At 36.1% G+C, this 17,987-nt stretch overlaps 2 protein-coding genes across 4 annotated transcripts; one reads left to right on the forward strand and one right to left on the reverse strand.

Annotated features, from left to right (window-relative positions):
- The first annotated feature begins 870 nt into the window (after positions 1-870).
- LOC132697759 (clavesin-2-like) lies at positions 871-12,136 on the forward strand. 3 transcript variants are annotated; one of them, XM_060663372.1, is made up of 6 exons: positions 871-1,021; positions 7,097-7,310; positions 7,367-7,588; positions 10,316-10,509; positions 11,384-11,600; positions 11,797-12,136. In XM_060663372.1, the coding sequence occupies exons 2-6, from the start codon at positions 7,133-7,135 to the stop codon at positions 12,000-12,002; spliced, it is 1,017 nt and encodes a 338-aa protein (XP_060519355.1). In that variant the 5' UTR covers positions 871-1,021; positions 7,097-7,132; the 3' UTR covers positions 12,003-12,136. The 3 variants fall into 3 exon arrangements, with proteins under 3 accessions (XP_060519355.1, XP_060519357.1, XP_060519356.1); XM_060663374.1 differs by lacking the exon at positions 871-1,021 and adding an exon at positions 1,342-4,988; XM_060663373.1 differs by lacking the exon at positions 871-1,021 and having other exon boundaries at positions 1,342-7,310.
- Positions 12,132-16,527, reverse strand: LOC132698663 (uncharacterized). Its single transcript, XM_060664856.1, has 6 exons — positions 16,293-16,527; positions 16,029-16,229; positions 15,531-15,833; positions 14,187-14,354; positions 12,581-12,781; positions 12,132-12,530 (listed from the first exon to the last, which is right to left on the reverse strand). The coding sequence occupies exons 1-6, from the start codon at positions 16,437-16,439 to the stop codon at positions 12,219-12,221; spliced, it is 1,332 nt and encodes a 443-aa protein (XP_060520839.1). The 5' UTR covers positions 16,440-16,527; the 3' UTR covers positions 12,132-12,218.
- Between the last annotated feature and the right edge of the window lie 1,460 nt (positions 16,528-17,987).

Below are 17,987 nucleotides of genomic sequence, written 5' to 3' on the forward strand. Positions count from 1 at the left end.
GGACAATTTATTTATTTCTCTCTAAGAGAAATAAATAAAGGTCTTTATTGTTTACATGTCAAGTTGGACTTAAAAATGTTTCAAAGAGCCAAATCTCATTGACGGCGACAGTTGACAAGAAAAACAATGAGGTTTAAAGGACATGATCCGCTTTTCCAATTTAAAAACTCTGTTAGAGCGCGATGAGTAACCCCAACATACAAGATAATATAAAACATAATATAAACATAAAAACTCTGTGGAAGCCGATTTTCTTAATCTTCATATCACTTAGAGTAGTATAGATAACAGGAAAAAAACGTTCTTAATAAAAATGACCAACCGAAAAAACGCTTTTACAAGTTTCAAGGTCTGCCGTAAGAGGGCGTAATACTAATAGTAAGTATAAGTAATAATAGTATAGCAAAAAAATGCTCATGCCCAAAGAAAAATCGTAACAATTTTGTTCTAAATAACCTGCTGTGTGTGTTATTTTTAAATGAATAGCTATAACTTCAGTTTTGCCCAATGGAATGTAACAAACTAAGGCTTGTTAAAAATTACATACCAAGAAATGATAAAGCCAGTTTAATAGGTTTTCTTTTTGTATTTGTCATTAATAACCCTTTAAAATTGAACAAAAAATAAAAACAGTTTATTTTATTGTTTCTATTGTTACACTGCGAATATATTTAAATTATTTTATTTGATTGCCTCATCATAATTTAAAGTGTATTTCTTTTTCTACTTAAAAATTGAATATCTTGAAATATATATTACACAGTAAAATTTAAAAACGACGGAAAACGATTTGTCAAACTTTGTTCCCCAATTTACAAAATTATTTATTATTGCACGCTTGCAGTTTGTCCCAATAAGATAGACTATTAATTAAAACCCTAATTATAGCTTAACGCGAAATATTTTACAATGGGCGTAAGTGCGGCACGAAAGTGAACCATCGCGGTCTGCAGTGAACGTTCTTCCATCTATAGCTGCCAATCGAGGGTATTTTTGCAGGCTGCTGGCAAATCATCGTCCGGTAAGGTTTTCCATAATTAAAATTTCGTCGGGAACGTCAAAATTCCGGACCGTTCCGGAGTTATTCCTGTAAGTAATGGTCAGTTTTTATTTGTTGTCTCCTGTGATTTGGTGCCGGTGGCGAGCTAAGAAATTGAGTGTTGCAGGACACTCAAACCCTCAAAATTGCAGATAACATTATATATATATATATATATATATATATATATATATATATATATATATATATATATATATATATATATATATATATATATATGATGACACTGTATTCCGGGATATCATCCGTTCGCTTGTTGAACTCCGACTGGAATCCTGCAGACGTTATATATATAGAATATAGTGTCATCATATTTTTCCATCCGTGAATCAATACGTGAAAAAAAAATATATCAGCACACAAGGTTTTTCACGCTATGCGACACGGAAGATAGTGGCTAAATAAAAAGGTTTTTAAAAAAGTTCATTCACATTATAAGGTTGTCACAAAAATACTAAAGTTATCCCAGTTTGAAAAGATTTTTGATGCCTACAACTTAACGAGTCTTAAATAATTTGATTAATTAATACATATAATTAATAATAATTATAATAATAATAAGTAATACTGATAGATAAATAACAAATATATAAACAATAACAAACAATGAATACGTATTAAAAGGTATCACAAGAAAGAAAATCCTTAATATTGTAACAGGCGAGGCGTAGCAATTTGTCTTTAAGCGTGCAATTGAAATTTGTTTGACTAGTTATCTCCTTCAGTTCGATATGCAATTTATTATAAATTTGTACAGTCAAAACAAAGGGACTATTTGCTTTAATAGACAATCGATGTGTGGGTATTTTCATGTTAAGATTCGGTCTTAAACTGTACTGAATATCTGAGTTTCTTGAGGGCATATAAAGATTAGAGTTACTTTTTACATACGTGGCACAATTAAGTATCTACATACTAGCAAGTGTCAATAAAGAGTGTTGTGGAAATAGGTCCCGACTGAAAAATTCCAGGGCTTAAAGAGTATAGTCCGTAAAATGCGTTTCTACATCCTAAAGACTTGCTCCGCGCGTGGGGAACCTCCCTAACAAACCAAGGCGTAGTTGAGACAGGAATAGATATACGAAAGATATTCCATTTTTAACAAGGGGAAAGAAACCTGATGGCGGAGCCTCCATATGACAAAGCAGTAAACAGAAAGTTTTTTGAGACTGTGATCCACCTGTTCGAACCAGGAGAATCTCGAGTCTACATAGACTCCGATGAATTTTACAACACTTTTCTGTTGAATTGTGCTTTCATTAAAGCGTACTAATAAACTCTTATTTAAATCCCGTTTTGAAAAGGCGATCATCTCAGTTTTACTTTCATTCAATATCAATTTGTTAATTTCTTCATAATGTTTCATTTGCTCAACAATTGTCTTGGTTGCAATGCTAAGTTGCGCAGATGATGCTGCAGAAAGAGTAGACACTGCATCATCAGCAAAAAGGGAAAAGTAAGTTTGGGGGAAAGATGAAAATATATCATTTATAAACACTATAAACAATAAAGGACCGAGGACCTGGAATCAGAGACGTATTCAAATCCTAAGGTATCTCTCAATTTGACCAACTGCGTACGACCTCCAAGAAAAGACCTTAACCAACTTAAGGCGTTACCTCTAATACCATATGAATAAAGCTTGTCCACTAAAATATCAACATCGACCAATGCTCTAACCAAAACACATGCTGTCTGCTGCCTTTCTTCTAACTTGGTAAGAATATGCTTATATAAACAACTTGTAACTTCTAATAACACACTTTGAATCCACTTCCAAACGTATTTTATTTAGGCACCAAATGGAACGAAAAACCATAATTTCACGTGTTCTAAGATCAATCATAGGATGTGCCCATACTCAATGGCATAATCAAAAAGTTCATTTGCTATTAAACTAAGAAATAAATAAGAACCTGCCTTGGTAAACCATAAAATCCTTATGTCAATTTTCCTTTAAATAGAATTCAGTGAAGTCTCTTGTAAATTCGTATCACTCTTTTTAAACACAAAAAGTAATACTTGAATCAACTTCCAGGCCTTTGACCGTTAATAAGGAAGTATTTTACGTGCGATTTTTACATTCATGTTTACAATATCATTACAGTTTTGTGATTAGCATTTTTATGCGAATGATAAATAAATAAATTCTTATTAGATTGCAATAAATTTTTGGACAACCTATATAGGATGAGAAATATCATTTATATTTTGACACAATTGAAATTAATCAAAATATCTTAAGATTTCGGTATCGTAACCATTCTTAGAAGCAACACTTATTTTGAGCGTAGAATAGAAAAATGCTATAGTATATGGAATTAAAAAATATAACTTTGAGACATTTTGCACTTTTCGCACAACCATATAATATAAAAGTAATTTTAAAAAGTAACCATAACGTCCATGTACATTAATGAAACTTTTTAAAAACTTGTATTTCGGCCACAATATAGCTTGTGTAGGCATTACAAAATCAGTCTCTCTGTGTATGGATTTTTTGCATAACATAACTATCGAAAGGGGAAGGAAGCCTTTGGCCCCTTGCGCTATGACCTATTTTTTCATTCTTTTTCTTTTCCAATTACACCTATAAACATATTATATTCTATCGATTTTTTCCGTTATCTATTACCCATACAATTCAACACGCATTGGGCGATTTGCTTAAGCTTACGTGCGCTTATTACGCAATCTATTAAATAACACCGGCCCAATGAAAATTGTGGAACCAGGAACCGAAATTACCGCCATGTGGGTCAGTAGTGTTACCGCACACACAACAAGTACCGTTTTTTATAAGACGCCGCCAACAGACAAAAGATTAAAACTCGCATGTTGCCACGTGGGGCGAAAAATCCCAGAACCTCACGAATTCCCGTGATCAATATCTCATATGTACATTGTATATAGTATAGTATACTAAGTTTTGTAAACTGCCCTTTATTCACGAGCGGAATGAGTGCTTAACAAAGGAGCGTTTAAACAAATTTTATTTTTTATTATAATCACTGGCTCTGCTTATAAAACTTGTTGCTTAATATATTGTTTATAGTATTGTAATATATATCTTTTTTTATTTTGATTGTATTTCCATGGTCTCCATGACGATTAAAGAAACGTCATAAATGTCAGAGAAACTAATAATTTTGCTTAAGGTCCAAACAGTTGTTTATACATTACCTAAGTGTTCATAAATTAATATGAAAAATCATTTAAAAAAATATTGTATATATATGTATTATTAATAAATACTCAATCAAAACTAATCTTTTTTCTTACTAACTTTTCTAACTTACATTACAATTTAACAAAATTACCAAATTTTTTAAATATGAATGTTAACCTTATGTTGTGTTGATATATCGGTCATCAGAGCTACCGCATACGTGTTTCTTGATTTCCGGCTTTCAGTCGTGTAATTCCAGTGCTTCAAGAGAATCCTTGCAATTTTGTATATACATTTTTGTGACGTAGCTTACTACAAACCATTTGGATGGGGTGTCAAATTATAGCCAGACTTGTTGTCCTCTTAAACTTTTGTTTATAACGATTCATTTTGTCTACCCCCAACTTTGTTCAGTACAATTGAATTGCAAAACCATTACGTGTCGACGAAGAAGCTCTCGAGTTGTAACACTATTCCACTTAGCGGGCTACCATAATCATTTTCATGCCCGACCACGCGCACAAAAAAAAACGAAACTTGTTCTACATACGCTGAAGAAAGCGAGAGGATGAAAGCGAAAGAGAAGGACGAAGAAATGGCTAAAGGAGGGGTCAGCCTTTTACGTAGATCTCGAAGTAATATTACTGTAAAATTCGATTATTCCGAGCCAGTCCATTATTCCTTTAATTCGTGGGGTGCCGAAATCGGTCTCCACGAATTTTCATTTTAGTTTTGTGAGTTTTTGACATCTCGATTTAGGTGAGTGTCGCTTTGGTTTATTAAACATGAAATTCGGTTTCGTTAATGTCTTAGTAACGTTGTTATTAACTGTAATTGTCAGGCACGATGAAAATTGACTGCTAATAGTCTATTATCGGTTGCAGGAGAGACGATGAAAAATTATAACTATAAATCAATTTGAAAAATAATTTACACGTACATTTCCTTTAATAACAATACCCACCATACTGTTTGCATAATGTTCTCGTTTTACTGAAAATAAACCATTATTTTTTTATTCTCCTTCTCAAAAACAGTAAAAACAACATTTCTTTTAGTTTAGCGTCCAAGACACCCAGAAATATAAACTTCAGGTCAATTTTTTGCTAAATTATATGAAACAATTTAAAAGTAATTGGAAGGAGGATGTTTTCCAGCAACAAATATTTTTTTTGAGATCTATACATATTGTTCGTACTAGTTTTTTCTCTTTGCATGAAAAACTATACCTAAATCTTCGTATGCAATAATTATTTATGGCTTCGTTAGCTCAGTATTGTGCTAATGAAAGGGATAATACAGGACCATTTTTTCGATTAAGTTTTCCTACTTGTACAATTGTCGACTTATAAGGATTATTAATAACGACAAGTCCGTGAGTGCATCTCCCAGGAAAAAAAACGTCAAAAAAAGGACGTTAAACCTGATTAAATTGTATGGTGTGCTATGACGCCACATTAAACTAAAATAAAAAGGGTACAACGATACTTAGTGGCAAGTTATATGACCAATCGAACCCTTAACTGGCATTCACACAGGCGTATTTTGTTTGAACAGTTACCGATTGAACTGTTATGAAGTTAAGATAAAGCAGATGCCATTGGATCAGTTTCAGGTGTTTTTGCAGCCTACTTGGCCAATAATTACTACCAAAGGCGATTCACAGCCGACCTACTTACGCCCCAAACAGATGGATCGCGCAAAAGTGTAACTCGAATTAAACAACCGGCATTATTGACGCATGATGTAACAGGTTACGTTTTTGCTTACATCACTCACTTTCACCAAGACGCGAGCTTCCCGTGATCTTTGCGGCTGCCCAATAAGCAATTTGACGCGAATATTGCCAAACAACGCACTAATTTTTCGTTTATTGATTTACCTGGATGCGTGGCCCATATTTCGGGATTAGAGCACTTGTTAACGTGATTCTAACATAAATTTGTAACATCGCACCAACGAAGGGCCGTAGCAATAAGGGCTTCCTTATACTTATATTAATAATAATTTAGGTTAAGAGCGGTTTTCATTTTCTAAGCTACTAAGCATATAGCTACGAGATATATAAAGACCCTGCCCATGGATACTGTTAAGATGTAGCATTTTTAAGATAGTATTTCCTCAAAATATGACAACAAAAACGTCATTGCCGCCTAAATTATTTAGTAGCTATAGACTAAAGTCATCCCTAATTCAATCTAATTGGTACCTACAATATAACTAAACCCAACCTCAAACATGTCACAAATGTGTAAGAGAACAGTTTCTTGCTTACCAGTTCCTTAAAATATGGTGCCGCGATTGTTTGAGAATTAATAGATTTATAAGTCTAATGTTTAGTTTTATATGGTTAAGGAAACGCGTCTCTAATGCTTAGTAGATCATTTGGGTATAAACAGGAATCTAGAGAAAAGACTATAGAACATTTTGATACAAGAATTTTTAAATTGCAATTAAGTTGAAATGGCAATTGCAATTTTTTTCAAATTTTTTGGTGTTTGTGTCCTGCCACTATACTACTCCATAGATGATCTCTACAATGAAAATGATTTAATGTATCTTTCTCATAACTAGTGTAATTGGAAATCCTGCCATACAATTAAAATACTAACGAGACAAATGCACTTAACAAATACACAAAACAGACCGCAATGATTCCTTTATGTCCCTCTACATCCAAAAAAATGGACTACACATTCAAGCCTGTCTCTAATATTTACTTGTTCTCTAGTATATTTCATATTTTGCGGCAGGCAAATTTACCAACTTGTCTTGTCTTGGTCATTTATATTACCTTATCAGCTTATTTCTCTCTCTCTCTCTCTCACTCTATCTCCCTGAAGGAGTTTTTTCGTCATTTTTTTAAGTCTCGTGTACGCCTTTGAGAAAAATCGTCGGAGAAAATGTCGTCGGAACCCAAGTGGCTAACGGAGCCTGACGTGTACGTCTGCGGCCTAACGAAAGAAACGCAAGAGGTCGCCAGAGTCGAGCTACGCGAAGACGAACGTTCGCGGGAATCTGCGCTGGAATCTATGCGCGAATGGATCACCCAAAACCCAAAAATTAAAAAGTGTCGCATGGGTATAAATGACCGCGGTCGCCCCTCGCATCTATTCCACGTATCTGCGCTGTTCTAGACGCCAGTTTCCTGCTGAGGTTCCTGCGTTTCAAGAAATTCAGCGTGGTGCAGGCGCAAGAAGCACTCGAGCGTTACGTCCTGTTGCGGCAGACGTTCGGGGTGGCCTTCAACTGCCTGGACATCACCATACCGATGATGAGAGACCTCACCGATCTGGGGTACATGTTCGCATCCCCCAAGCGAGATAGCAAAGGGCGACGAGTGATTATAGCGAGACCAGGTAACGCCTATTAAGGGCAGCAAAAGAAACAAAATTCCAGATATTTTTTGTTGTGTTTTGGCAAATAAAAGCAATAATACGGTAAGGATTTAAAAAAATAGAACATTTGATAAAAATAGTCAGCCTAGAACTTAACTGATGACGGCGTAAATATGCATTGCTTTTTACTTTAACAAGAACTATTTCTAAATTAAAAATTGACCTTTGATACTTTCATGCTTTAACATTCCCTTCATCGTTCTTGCTTGACCTCATTTTTTTGTCTTGTATTGTTTTTTTTTTTCGTTTTTTTTTGGTTTTGGGGTAATTTCATTTATTGCTTGTTTTTTTTTTCAATTGAAAACAGTAAGCACGTGGTCTTTGAAATTATTGTTTTTAGTACTATTTATAATTATTTATAATAAGCAGTTTTCCAAAATACTCCTTTTTCGGCGTATTTGCTTGATCCCATTTTTTATCACATTTTGAAAATTTGCATAAACTAAGTTATGAAAGAGAAATCAATCATTAAAAACATTTCACATCTCTAATTTTAGGTTTTAGCGATAAACTGCATTCCTTTTTTTTTCGTTTCTTTTAATAGATGTCAATTTTCAAAAGTTGGTAGCCCTTTTTGTCTTAATAAAAGTGTACCAAAACTGTAATTGGATTTAAATTTTGTTTGCATGTAAATAAATAATTAAAATAATAAAATAAAATACATAATTAAATTCTCGACTATATTGTATCCTGCTATCGAAAAAAATCTTAAAAATGTAAACCAATTCTTTTACAAGAATATGAAGGCTAAGCCCTGAATTTAACAAAACGCACCCTTTAAGGTAAGATAATTGAGCGCAATAAAAGGGTGCTAAATTTTCTACTTACTGGGTTACAGGTATTCAAGAGAGATTGACAGAACTACACACTCCTGGGTAAAGTCTGTTCATAGATATAAGAAAGTGACTAACTGAAACGAATTAATGAAAGACCCGGGCAAGCTGTAAGAATGAAATATGGCTGAACAGGTCCGTATTTTGCTTAGAATTTAATTATTTGGGGTTTTGTTACGAAAGATACTAAACAATATTTATTTATTTATGTTTTATTATTTATGTTTAAATCTAAAATAAAATTACAAATTATTTTTATTACCTATTTAAATTACTTAAAATTATTCACAAGCTTCGTAGAACCTCAATTAATTGCTTTTTGGTATAATCTTCGTGAAAATAAATGTCGTTATTATACATGTAGTTTTGGATTGTTGCTTTTGTGTCACATGAGAAAGGGGTTTTAATCAACTGTCTACTGGGATAACTTGCATTTTCCATTACAATTACGCTATTAGGAGGAATGTTTGGAACTAGTTTGTTTTTAAATCAACTTTCAAATAAATCAGCGGTAGTGTCTTCATAGTAATCCAGAGAAGAATCTTTAATATTTTTTGTAGACAGAGAAATTCCATTTGGAATCCAACCATCTTTAGAGCCAGCATGCAAAATAGTTATTCTTTTACCTCTTTTTGATGGCGCGTTTGTTTTATACTTATTAGTTGAGTCAACCCAGTCCGGGGTTTCATAAGTGTCGAACCAGATTTCAAAGGGTAAATAATTGGCCTTTGTTGTTCTCTGTAAATCCTATTTTTTTCTAGATATTCCGGTCGCCGTTTCCGAATTCTAAAAGATTCCATTAAAACTTGCCTTTTGCCATTTTTTTTAAATCTACACCCATGTGTTGAATACACTTCTATCAGTTAGTTCTGCCAGATTTAACACGGGTTTCATCTTTTTCAAGCCTCTTAATTAAGATATCTAATGTAGGCACGCTTTGTTCCTCGTATAACTGGCAAATTTTACGCCGTTTATATCTTGATCACTTTCATCTACACTCGAAAAAAAGTCAGCATCGCTTCTTTTTTGCTCGCTGAATTGGGATTATTCACAATTTTCCATACAGTTGATGTTTTAATTTTCGTCAATGTGGCCGTTTCATCTACCACGTTCAATGAAAGTCAAATAAACATTGTTTATAACTTCCTTAGTGACAATAGAATACTGTTTTCTGCATTTGGGTGGGAGCATCTCCTGAGATACACTAGACTCGCACATATTTTGCCATAATTCGCACACGATTCAACATGAATAATTACTAATAAACTTAAACTAAGTAGTATAGCAAACCAAAGAATATTAAACACAGGTAGGTATACAATTATTTTTTATTACGGACCACAATTTTACCTGAATTTAAATTCTGAAACCTTAGGTAATAATCTTGTTGCATTGTATGTTAATGACCACCCTTGGATAATCCCATAAAAAAGCAATTGGTCACTTTCTTATATTTATGAACTATAGCAACTATAATCATTATGAGAAGGATTTAAAATCTTGTTTTTAAACGATTTAAGTGTGTGGTGTAAATTGCATGTTAGTGGGTTAAACGTAGAGGCATGCGAGGAAAAACGTCCTCTTCTCTATGAAAATATCGGTGCCACCAATGCGCATCAACTTTTACCGTAGTTGGGTCACTAATACCTATCAAACACATCAATATATAGCAAATCTATGTTGAAGAACAAATACCAAACGTATGTCCCCACTCCTGTGCGTATGTAGCCGTTATAGAGCCGGCTGTAAAGCAGACTAACGTTTTTCCCTACCCACGCTTTAGAGTAATCCTGAATTTATACCGTGTCTGCAAGTCCAAGGACATCTGATTAATACAGTCAGTTACAACTTGCAGGGGTGTTCGACCTAGACCGTTTCACCAACGCCGACATGTGTCGCATCCACGGTATCGTCTACGAAACGCTGATGGAGGACGAGGAGAACCAAGTCAGGGGTTTCGTGCATTTCGCTGATGGCGGAGGTGTCGGTTTCGCTTACTTGACCCTGTTCACAATCCGCGAAGCAGTTCGTATCGTTAAAAATGGAGAGGTATTAACCCTGCGGTTTGTATGGATACGGTAATATCTGTTATGACTGATATAAAGTTCGTGCATATTTTGAACAACTTTTGGGTGGAATAAACTAGTCCATTGCACGCAAAAAAAACTACGTACTTGTTCCTGCTGAGAGAAGGATATAAAATTATCTTTCCGCTCGATGATATGGCGAATGGCAGGCCCAAGGCACGCCGAAACAGTCCAAAATTCGTCATTCGGTCCTGATTTTACGGAGTTTTTAACAACTTTGACCGTAACTAAAGTTGATTTAGCGATGAAAATCAATTATACCAATAAATATCTTTAAAATTCAAATCATACCGGTTACGCCACCTGGGCGCTGATGGCTTAAATAAGTTTCGCAGCGCTGCTTGAAATCAAAGATTGCTTTCTGTTAAATTTGAAACTCAATTTCTGTGCCACAAGTTTGGAATTTACTTTTACCACCAAACCGAAAGTCTTACTTAAATAATAACACAATTTGCCTTGATTTTAAATAATGAAGTGTTCATTTTAGCAGCTACGGGCTCAAATGCAAGGCAAAAGTGTCAAACAGATTGGGTTATTATAATTATTCTCTAAAAAATAAATAAACATGTAGACCTGTCTAAAAAACTTAGTTTTACTGATATTATTAATATTGACCGTTACGTTCACTTCAATATAATCTACTAACAGAGATGAAAATCAGTAAATAAAACAATTATTATTAATAGAATACTAAGTATGGGTACTACCAATTCAGAAACTGTATTAAGTATAAGTGTCACTTTAGTTGCTGTCCCTAGTACCTATTTTTTGGATTTTCTGGGAGTAATATCATTTACGGCAAAAAAAATCGCCATTTTGCACACTTTTCTTTCAAGAAAACCCTGCCGATGAGACACAAAGAGGTTCACGGTTTTAACATCCACCCTTCAATGAAATTCGCATTGGACTGGGGAATGGGCTTGATATCCGAAAAGATCCGAAGTCGCGTGAGACTCTATTCCAACTTGGACGAGTGTCTGGAAGCGGGACATGTGGAACGGGGCGTCTTACCCAAAGAATACGGCGGTGAAATGCCCATGGCCCAAATGATAGGTAATTTCAGACCATTAAAGACTAAGTTTACTGAAAACGGACGAGCTTTTCTAAAGTCGTTTGGTGGATCCCACCATTTAAAACATTGCTGCCAATAATGATTATATGCTGAAAAAATGGGTGTAAAAATTACGTTGGATCAAATGATCCTATTTCAGTGTCTTACTCTAACCTTTTAACAAGTTTCGTTTGACAGAACTCTGGAAAGAGGAACTATTCGAGGCGCATCCCGTGCTGATGTCAAACGACGACATGGAAGTTAATGAGGCGATGTTCAGCCAAAAGGCGAAAGAGGGCGCCGTTTCCGCCCTTAAAAGGGGCGGTATATCGTGTGGATCCGAGAAAGATACGCATTCGCTGTGCGGCATCACGGGAAACTTTAGGAAACTCGAGGTCGACTGATTGCGTTCTACATTTTCTTTTAGATTATGGCGTTAGTGTAACTGTCATGCGCCTTCGTTAATTTTAAGTAAATAAAATACATAATTTTAAGGTTTTTATGTAGATGTCGCGAATAAAAAAATCGTAAAATATTATTTTCGAAACTTTATTGATTTGACAAGTGAATTAGAAAAGTACCGCGCGAGTGAAAAGAAACGGTTGCGAGAACACTAAAAACTAGGCCAGCTTGCTCTGGATCATGCCCTTGAACATATCCAGACCGACTTGGTTGGCCTGGGCGTAATAAGGCAAGGCCTGCATCCTGGACAACCATTGGCTGATTTTCGGGAAAGTGTTGGACGCTACCGGGACGATCGCTGCGTTGCTGCTCGACAATGTGGCTACCAAGCTGAAATCAGCGATTGTCAGATGATCCCCGGCGACGTACGAGTGACCGTCCAGCAATGCCTCTAGCGATTGGTAGGCTTGGACCACCAGGTCCGCTTTGTCCTTTTCGATGGTTTTCGCACCACCACGCAGCAAAGCGCCCTGCATGCCGGGTTTTAATTTATGGATAATCGACGTCGACCGCGACTTACCACAATGGCCCCCATCCTGGGGAATAATACGCCAGAATCCCAATGCAGCCGCTGATCCACCACCGCCCTTTTTCGGAGGTCTTGAGGGTAGAGAGAATCGTTCTTCCCGTACTTGCCCACCAAGTACGAGTTGATTGCGTGACTGTCGAAAATAGTGAAGTCGCCGTCTTCTAGGGTGGGCACGGTATGGAGGGGGTTTTTCTAATGCACAAAAAGTTTATTACAAGACATTTATGACCAACAACTAACCAAAACTAACTAAAACCATGGGCAACCAACATATTCCAAAGCTTAACTCCGACAACAACAATTCGACTAATTGATGCCAATGCGCATGCTCACCATTTAACTAAATCCACCCACAGATTGTGGGCTTTTACGTATTTGAATTTTTAGATATGAATTTTCCAAATAAAGGCGGGGTATAAAATAATTAATATGCCCACATATTAATTAATTAGAACTATATAATAAAATGAGTTAAACAAGTAAGTAAATTTTGCCCGATTACATAACAAAGTCAAATAACATATTGCTGCACTACACTGCAAACACCTTACACCTCAGGCAATCGAAACAATAAGCAATACATTTGAAGGCTGCGATTCCCGGGTCTGCTGAATACGTTCGCAATGTATGCGCTTCCTCAGCGAACATAGAATCTTTAAACCAAGGTAACTATTACTAAAGTCTAGGGTTTTAGGAGTTTAGGGTTTCCGTAAAATGTCAAAATTCTTGAAAAATTTTTACCGTCAAGGGAGAAATCTATTCCATTGACCAAAAGTGATAGAAATCGGGGAAAAGGTCAAGAATATAACCGACAAATTGCGTTTGTTTTTTGTGTTTATTTAATTTGTTTTATTGCTAAAATAATATCTAGCCAAAAATCGCGATAATAATGGAGGACCTTAACCAATACCAATGGAATGGAAGAGGTGTAATTTCAGGTTTCTAATAAAATATTTATTCACTCATTTAGAGTAACAAAACATCTTGTACAACTAGTGGCTGTGGCCATTAATATTTAAGGCTTTCTGTTATATACGAAATTATCTTTTCGTATTTAAAAATAATAAGTTTCCTTTCTCCATGTATTATTTAACATATAACGATTTTCATACAATTTCCACACATTTAACTAGTTTTCTCAGAACCTCTAACGAGATCTCTAGACATATTTTGAGAAAATATTGCGGTAATTATACCGCACCCAAATTTATTGAGAATCTGTCAGCGGCCATGTTATTTGTTGAATGCCGCAAAATCACTGGTTAAAAGTGAGATTTTAAATCTCGCACATGCGCATGTTGAATGAACTTCCTCAATTTCTTTTTTCATAGTTGCTTCATAAGGGCCTTACCATATTTAGCGTAATTATTGTTAGATAGAAATTAACAGTATAAGGTATTGTACCTTAGTATAGTGTAGTAAAAATTACGACTATTTCGCGACATACAAAATAACACAATTCACTTTTGAACAAAACAGCTAAATATTGCGGGTTTCAATTTTTCCCGATCGAGAAGAATACTATCGACAAAAAACATTATTTTTAGATTTAAAGAATTTATTCAAAAAGCATAGGTGGCAGCAGCGGTGTACATACCTTGAGGTACTCTGGCTTGAGATGTTCTCCTGCCATCAAATTGACAGGTACCAAGTCGACGTCCAGATCAAGGGCGGCTATAGTGAGAAGGGTGGACCTCACGGCGGGACTTACGGGGGAATAGAACAATTTCGGTTTCGACATGGTAGTACGACGACGGTGCCGTGACGGTCAAAAGTCGAAAACTGGACGAAAGGCGGCGAGTCATGGGTGTCGGGATTTTTTTCCGCGACCGATTAGATCGGGGAATTGTGGAAGTGGTACTGGGTTAGTCGCTGCGGTTCGAGTCAAGGAAATACCGCGGTATAGTCGAGCGGCTGATATAGGGGCAGCCAAAGAATGCGGTTCGAAATGGCGTAGCTTTCGATGGTAGATTAACGCTTTGTTGTCGTGACTATACGCGGCGTAAATCCGACCTTGGGTTTACCGTTAAACTTGTGAATACTTGGCGTTTTCCTGTTGAAAAACCGGCGGAACGATAAATTTAATTTCGAACTCGTTATATTGGAGTTTGTACGTGTATATACGCCCAGCGTCCCCCTTCACAAAAGATCATTTGGGGAGTCTCAGCGAATAAATAAAGTCACCAAAGAAGGCGAAGAAACAGATTCATTTGGGCACTTTCCTGTGGTCGGGAATTACTTATTACTAGTTCTATAACACTGTACTCTTTTTTTTTTTAAATGCCCACGTAGCCTCCAGAATAGTATGTGGTATAGCGTAGAAAAGAAATATGTGCGTAGCAGGTTAAAATTTAACTCCCTTTTAGCAGTCCACTGCGCTAGAAATTCGAAGATATTAATTTGAAATTTGGAGAAAAAGTAAAGTTTAGTCCCCCGGTAGAACCTATTGACCTTAGGGAAGATTTTTTTTAAGAACATATATATTTTTTTATATTGCCACAAGTTGTATCAGTGATTATTAAAAAACTAAAAATCTCTGAAAATTGCCTTTTGTAGGGTAAATTAATTTGGACGATGTGCACGACATATATGTGCCAAAATATTGGTTCCAAATATTTATATCAGGTGTAAATTATTAACCAATTTGGTTTAAACATTAGTGTAGGTATCATATCGAGAGTTATAATTTTGGCGTGTGGAATTTTGCAAAAATCGCATTGTGGTCAGTACGAGTGCGAAAGAAAAATAATGAGTTTCTCTAAAATTAAGAACCCGTATGGCATGGCAAATTATTTTGCCAAAATTTAGACTATACTTATAATTGAATAAACACTAAGGGATAAAAAAATGTTTACCATCTGTACTTTCACAATAAAAAATAAAGAGAGGATGAAAATAAAACCACATTTTCAACCAGAAGATTTAATGATGGAAATTAAACCAAAAAGCTTTTAATAATGGCGACGTGGGCATCCAACCCTTTCTGGTTCGCTTCGCTATAATAAGGCAGACTCTGGATTCTGGCGAACCACTCGTGGACCGTTGGGAACCTGTTCGAAGCGGCAGGAACCAACGCGTTGGCGCTTGAAAAAGTGGCGGCCACGCTAAAGTCAGCAATAGTCAAATTTTTGCCCGAAACGTAGAGGCTGCGTTCGAGTATGGATTCGAGCGACTGGTAAGTCAAGAGCAACTTGTCCGCACTGGCTTTATCGATTTTTCTGGACGCTCCTTCTAGCAGGGGAACCTAAATATTCATTAACACACTCAACTTATCACATTATTCGACATTAATATCGGAAGCAATGCGAAATAATCTTAAGAATGACAAATTTTATTTTCTATGTTGAAAAAAAGTCGAAAAATATATATTTCTCTCTTCCTCGCTCTGTATAGTTTCCTTATTATGGGGGACTTTTTGGGTACTCGGATAAATGCTTACCGTTACCGCTCCAAGTCTAGGAAACAAAACTCCGGCCTCCCAGTACAACCTTTGGTCGACGAGCGCCCTTTTATGGAGGTCTTTGGGGTAAAGGGAGTCGTTCTCGCCGAACTTCCCGACCAAATACGCGTTGATGGCGTGACTGTCGGCGATCACCACGTCGCCGTGCTCTAGCGTCGGCACGGTGTGCAAGGGATTCTTCTACAACATGGTCGCGACCAATTTATCCAGCTGTCAAAAATTAAAATAAAAATGATGGGGTACCTCCAAGAAATCGGGCTTCATTTGTTCATCTTTGGCGAGGTCAACGGTAATCAATTCGACGTCCAGCCCCAAAGCTGCTACAGTCAGTAGGGTGGATCTCACTGCGGGGCTTGGCGCGAAATAATAAAGTTTCAATTTTGAGGACATGGTGAATGATAAACAGGAGAATCACCTGGCGAGAGGTTGTGTTAACGTAAAAATAATTACCTTGCGAATCAAAGATGCCGGTTTCTATCGGCTGATAAGAAACAGATAAGACGAAATTATTTTAAGATTGATGATTAACTCATATTTATTTGATCGATGTCGTAAAATTGTAACTAAACGCCCAAAGTAATCTTGTCCAAGGTGATGGTTAAAGAACGCCTTCGAAAGCTCAATTACATATTTCATTCAAGAATAGCGAGGGGTCTCAATCCAAGGGCGTTGTTATGACGAAATAGTTGCGAAGTTATTATAAACTCACCCTGGTACGGTTTCCATATTTAAAATTAGTGCGAGTTGCGGACTTTTCTGTATACCATATTTTAGTCTACGGACTAAGTTCTGAAATGACACGCATTTTGGCGATTTACCAAAATATAACAAACATTGGGCATGTTTCGGTAGGGCCACGCTAAAGTCAGCAATAGTCAAATTATCAATGTATCAATCAAATGTAAAGATTCCTGTACCCACAGCGGCGCAGATAATCATTTACAGCATGCGGGAATAATATCAGGTTATACACAATAGCTAGAGCAAATTCAAATATAAAAAAAATTATTTACAATGAGTATTTCGTGGGTTCCAAAAAATATTAAACATTATCTCAGCATTTTGGGCTGTTTTTCTAAAAAAGTGTCCATAGAAAAAAATGTCAGCTACACCTGTGTTTGGGTGTCTTAAAAGAAGGAAATTGCGCCCTAGACCTTCAGTTATCATATGCGTGCTAAATACATTTTTCCACTCTACTTTAAAATAACCAATTATGGGATCGAATGTTTTCAGTAAATTTTAGACGTTTTTAAACTACGTGTCTATCGGATATAAAGGGGGCAACTGACCAAATTTGGAATATCTACATGCATTTCTTTACATTTTACGTAACGTTGCGCAAGTCTATAAGAGACACTCGCCCATTGCTGAATACCGTCAAGATTCTTTCTTTTTCTCCACTGAAAGAATATCAGTTGCCCAAGCGATGCGAAGATATACAACCGCATTAAAAAGCAGCACTATAAGTGTAAAGCAAATTCTTTTAGGAAGCTGTACATTGATTTAGCCATCAGCTCCATTATACACAAAAACAAGGCAGACTTCGGATAAATAAGATACTTTGGCAGAAATAAGCTTTAAGTATAACACTTGAGAATTAATCCAATGTCGTGCACAATCAAACAGTACTTGAAGGGCTATTCATTTATCCAGTAGACGGACCAACAATGATGATAGTAATTTCTTGCGCAGTATACTCAGGAAATTTTAGAGTTGGAAAAGGCGTAAGGCAGGGATGTATTCTCTCCCCCATACTCTTCAACATTTATGGAGAATGGATAATGAGGAAGGCGTTGGGGAACTGGAAGGGTGGCGTATCTATTGGAGGGAAAAAGATATCAAACCTTCGATACGCAGACGACACTATCGCAGTGGCTAAAACCGAACAAGAAATGTGTGTACTATTACAACGAATCGAGCAAGTAAGCCTGGAGTGCG

The sequence above is a fragment of the Cylas formicarius genome, unplaced genomic scaffold, assembly GCF_029955315.1.
Source record: "Cylas formicarius isolate icCylForm1 unplaced genomic scaffold, icCylForm1.1 PGA_scaffold_2__14_contigs__length_35257938, whole genome shotgun sequence".
Taxonomy (NCBI): domain Eukaryota; kingdom Metazoa; phylum Arthropoda; class Insecta; order Coleoptera; family Brentidae; genus Cylas; species Cylas formicarius.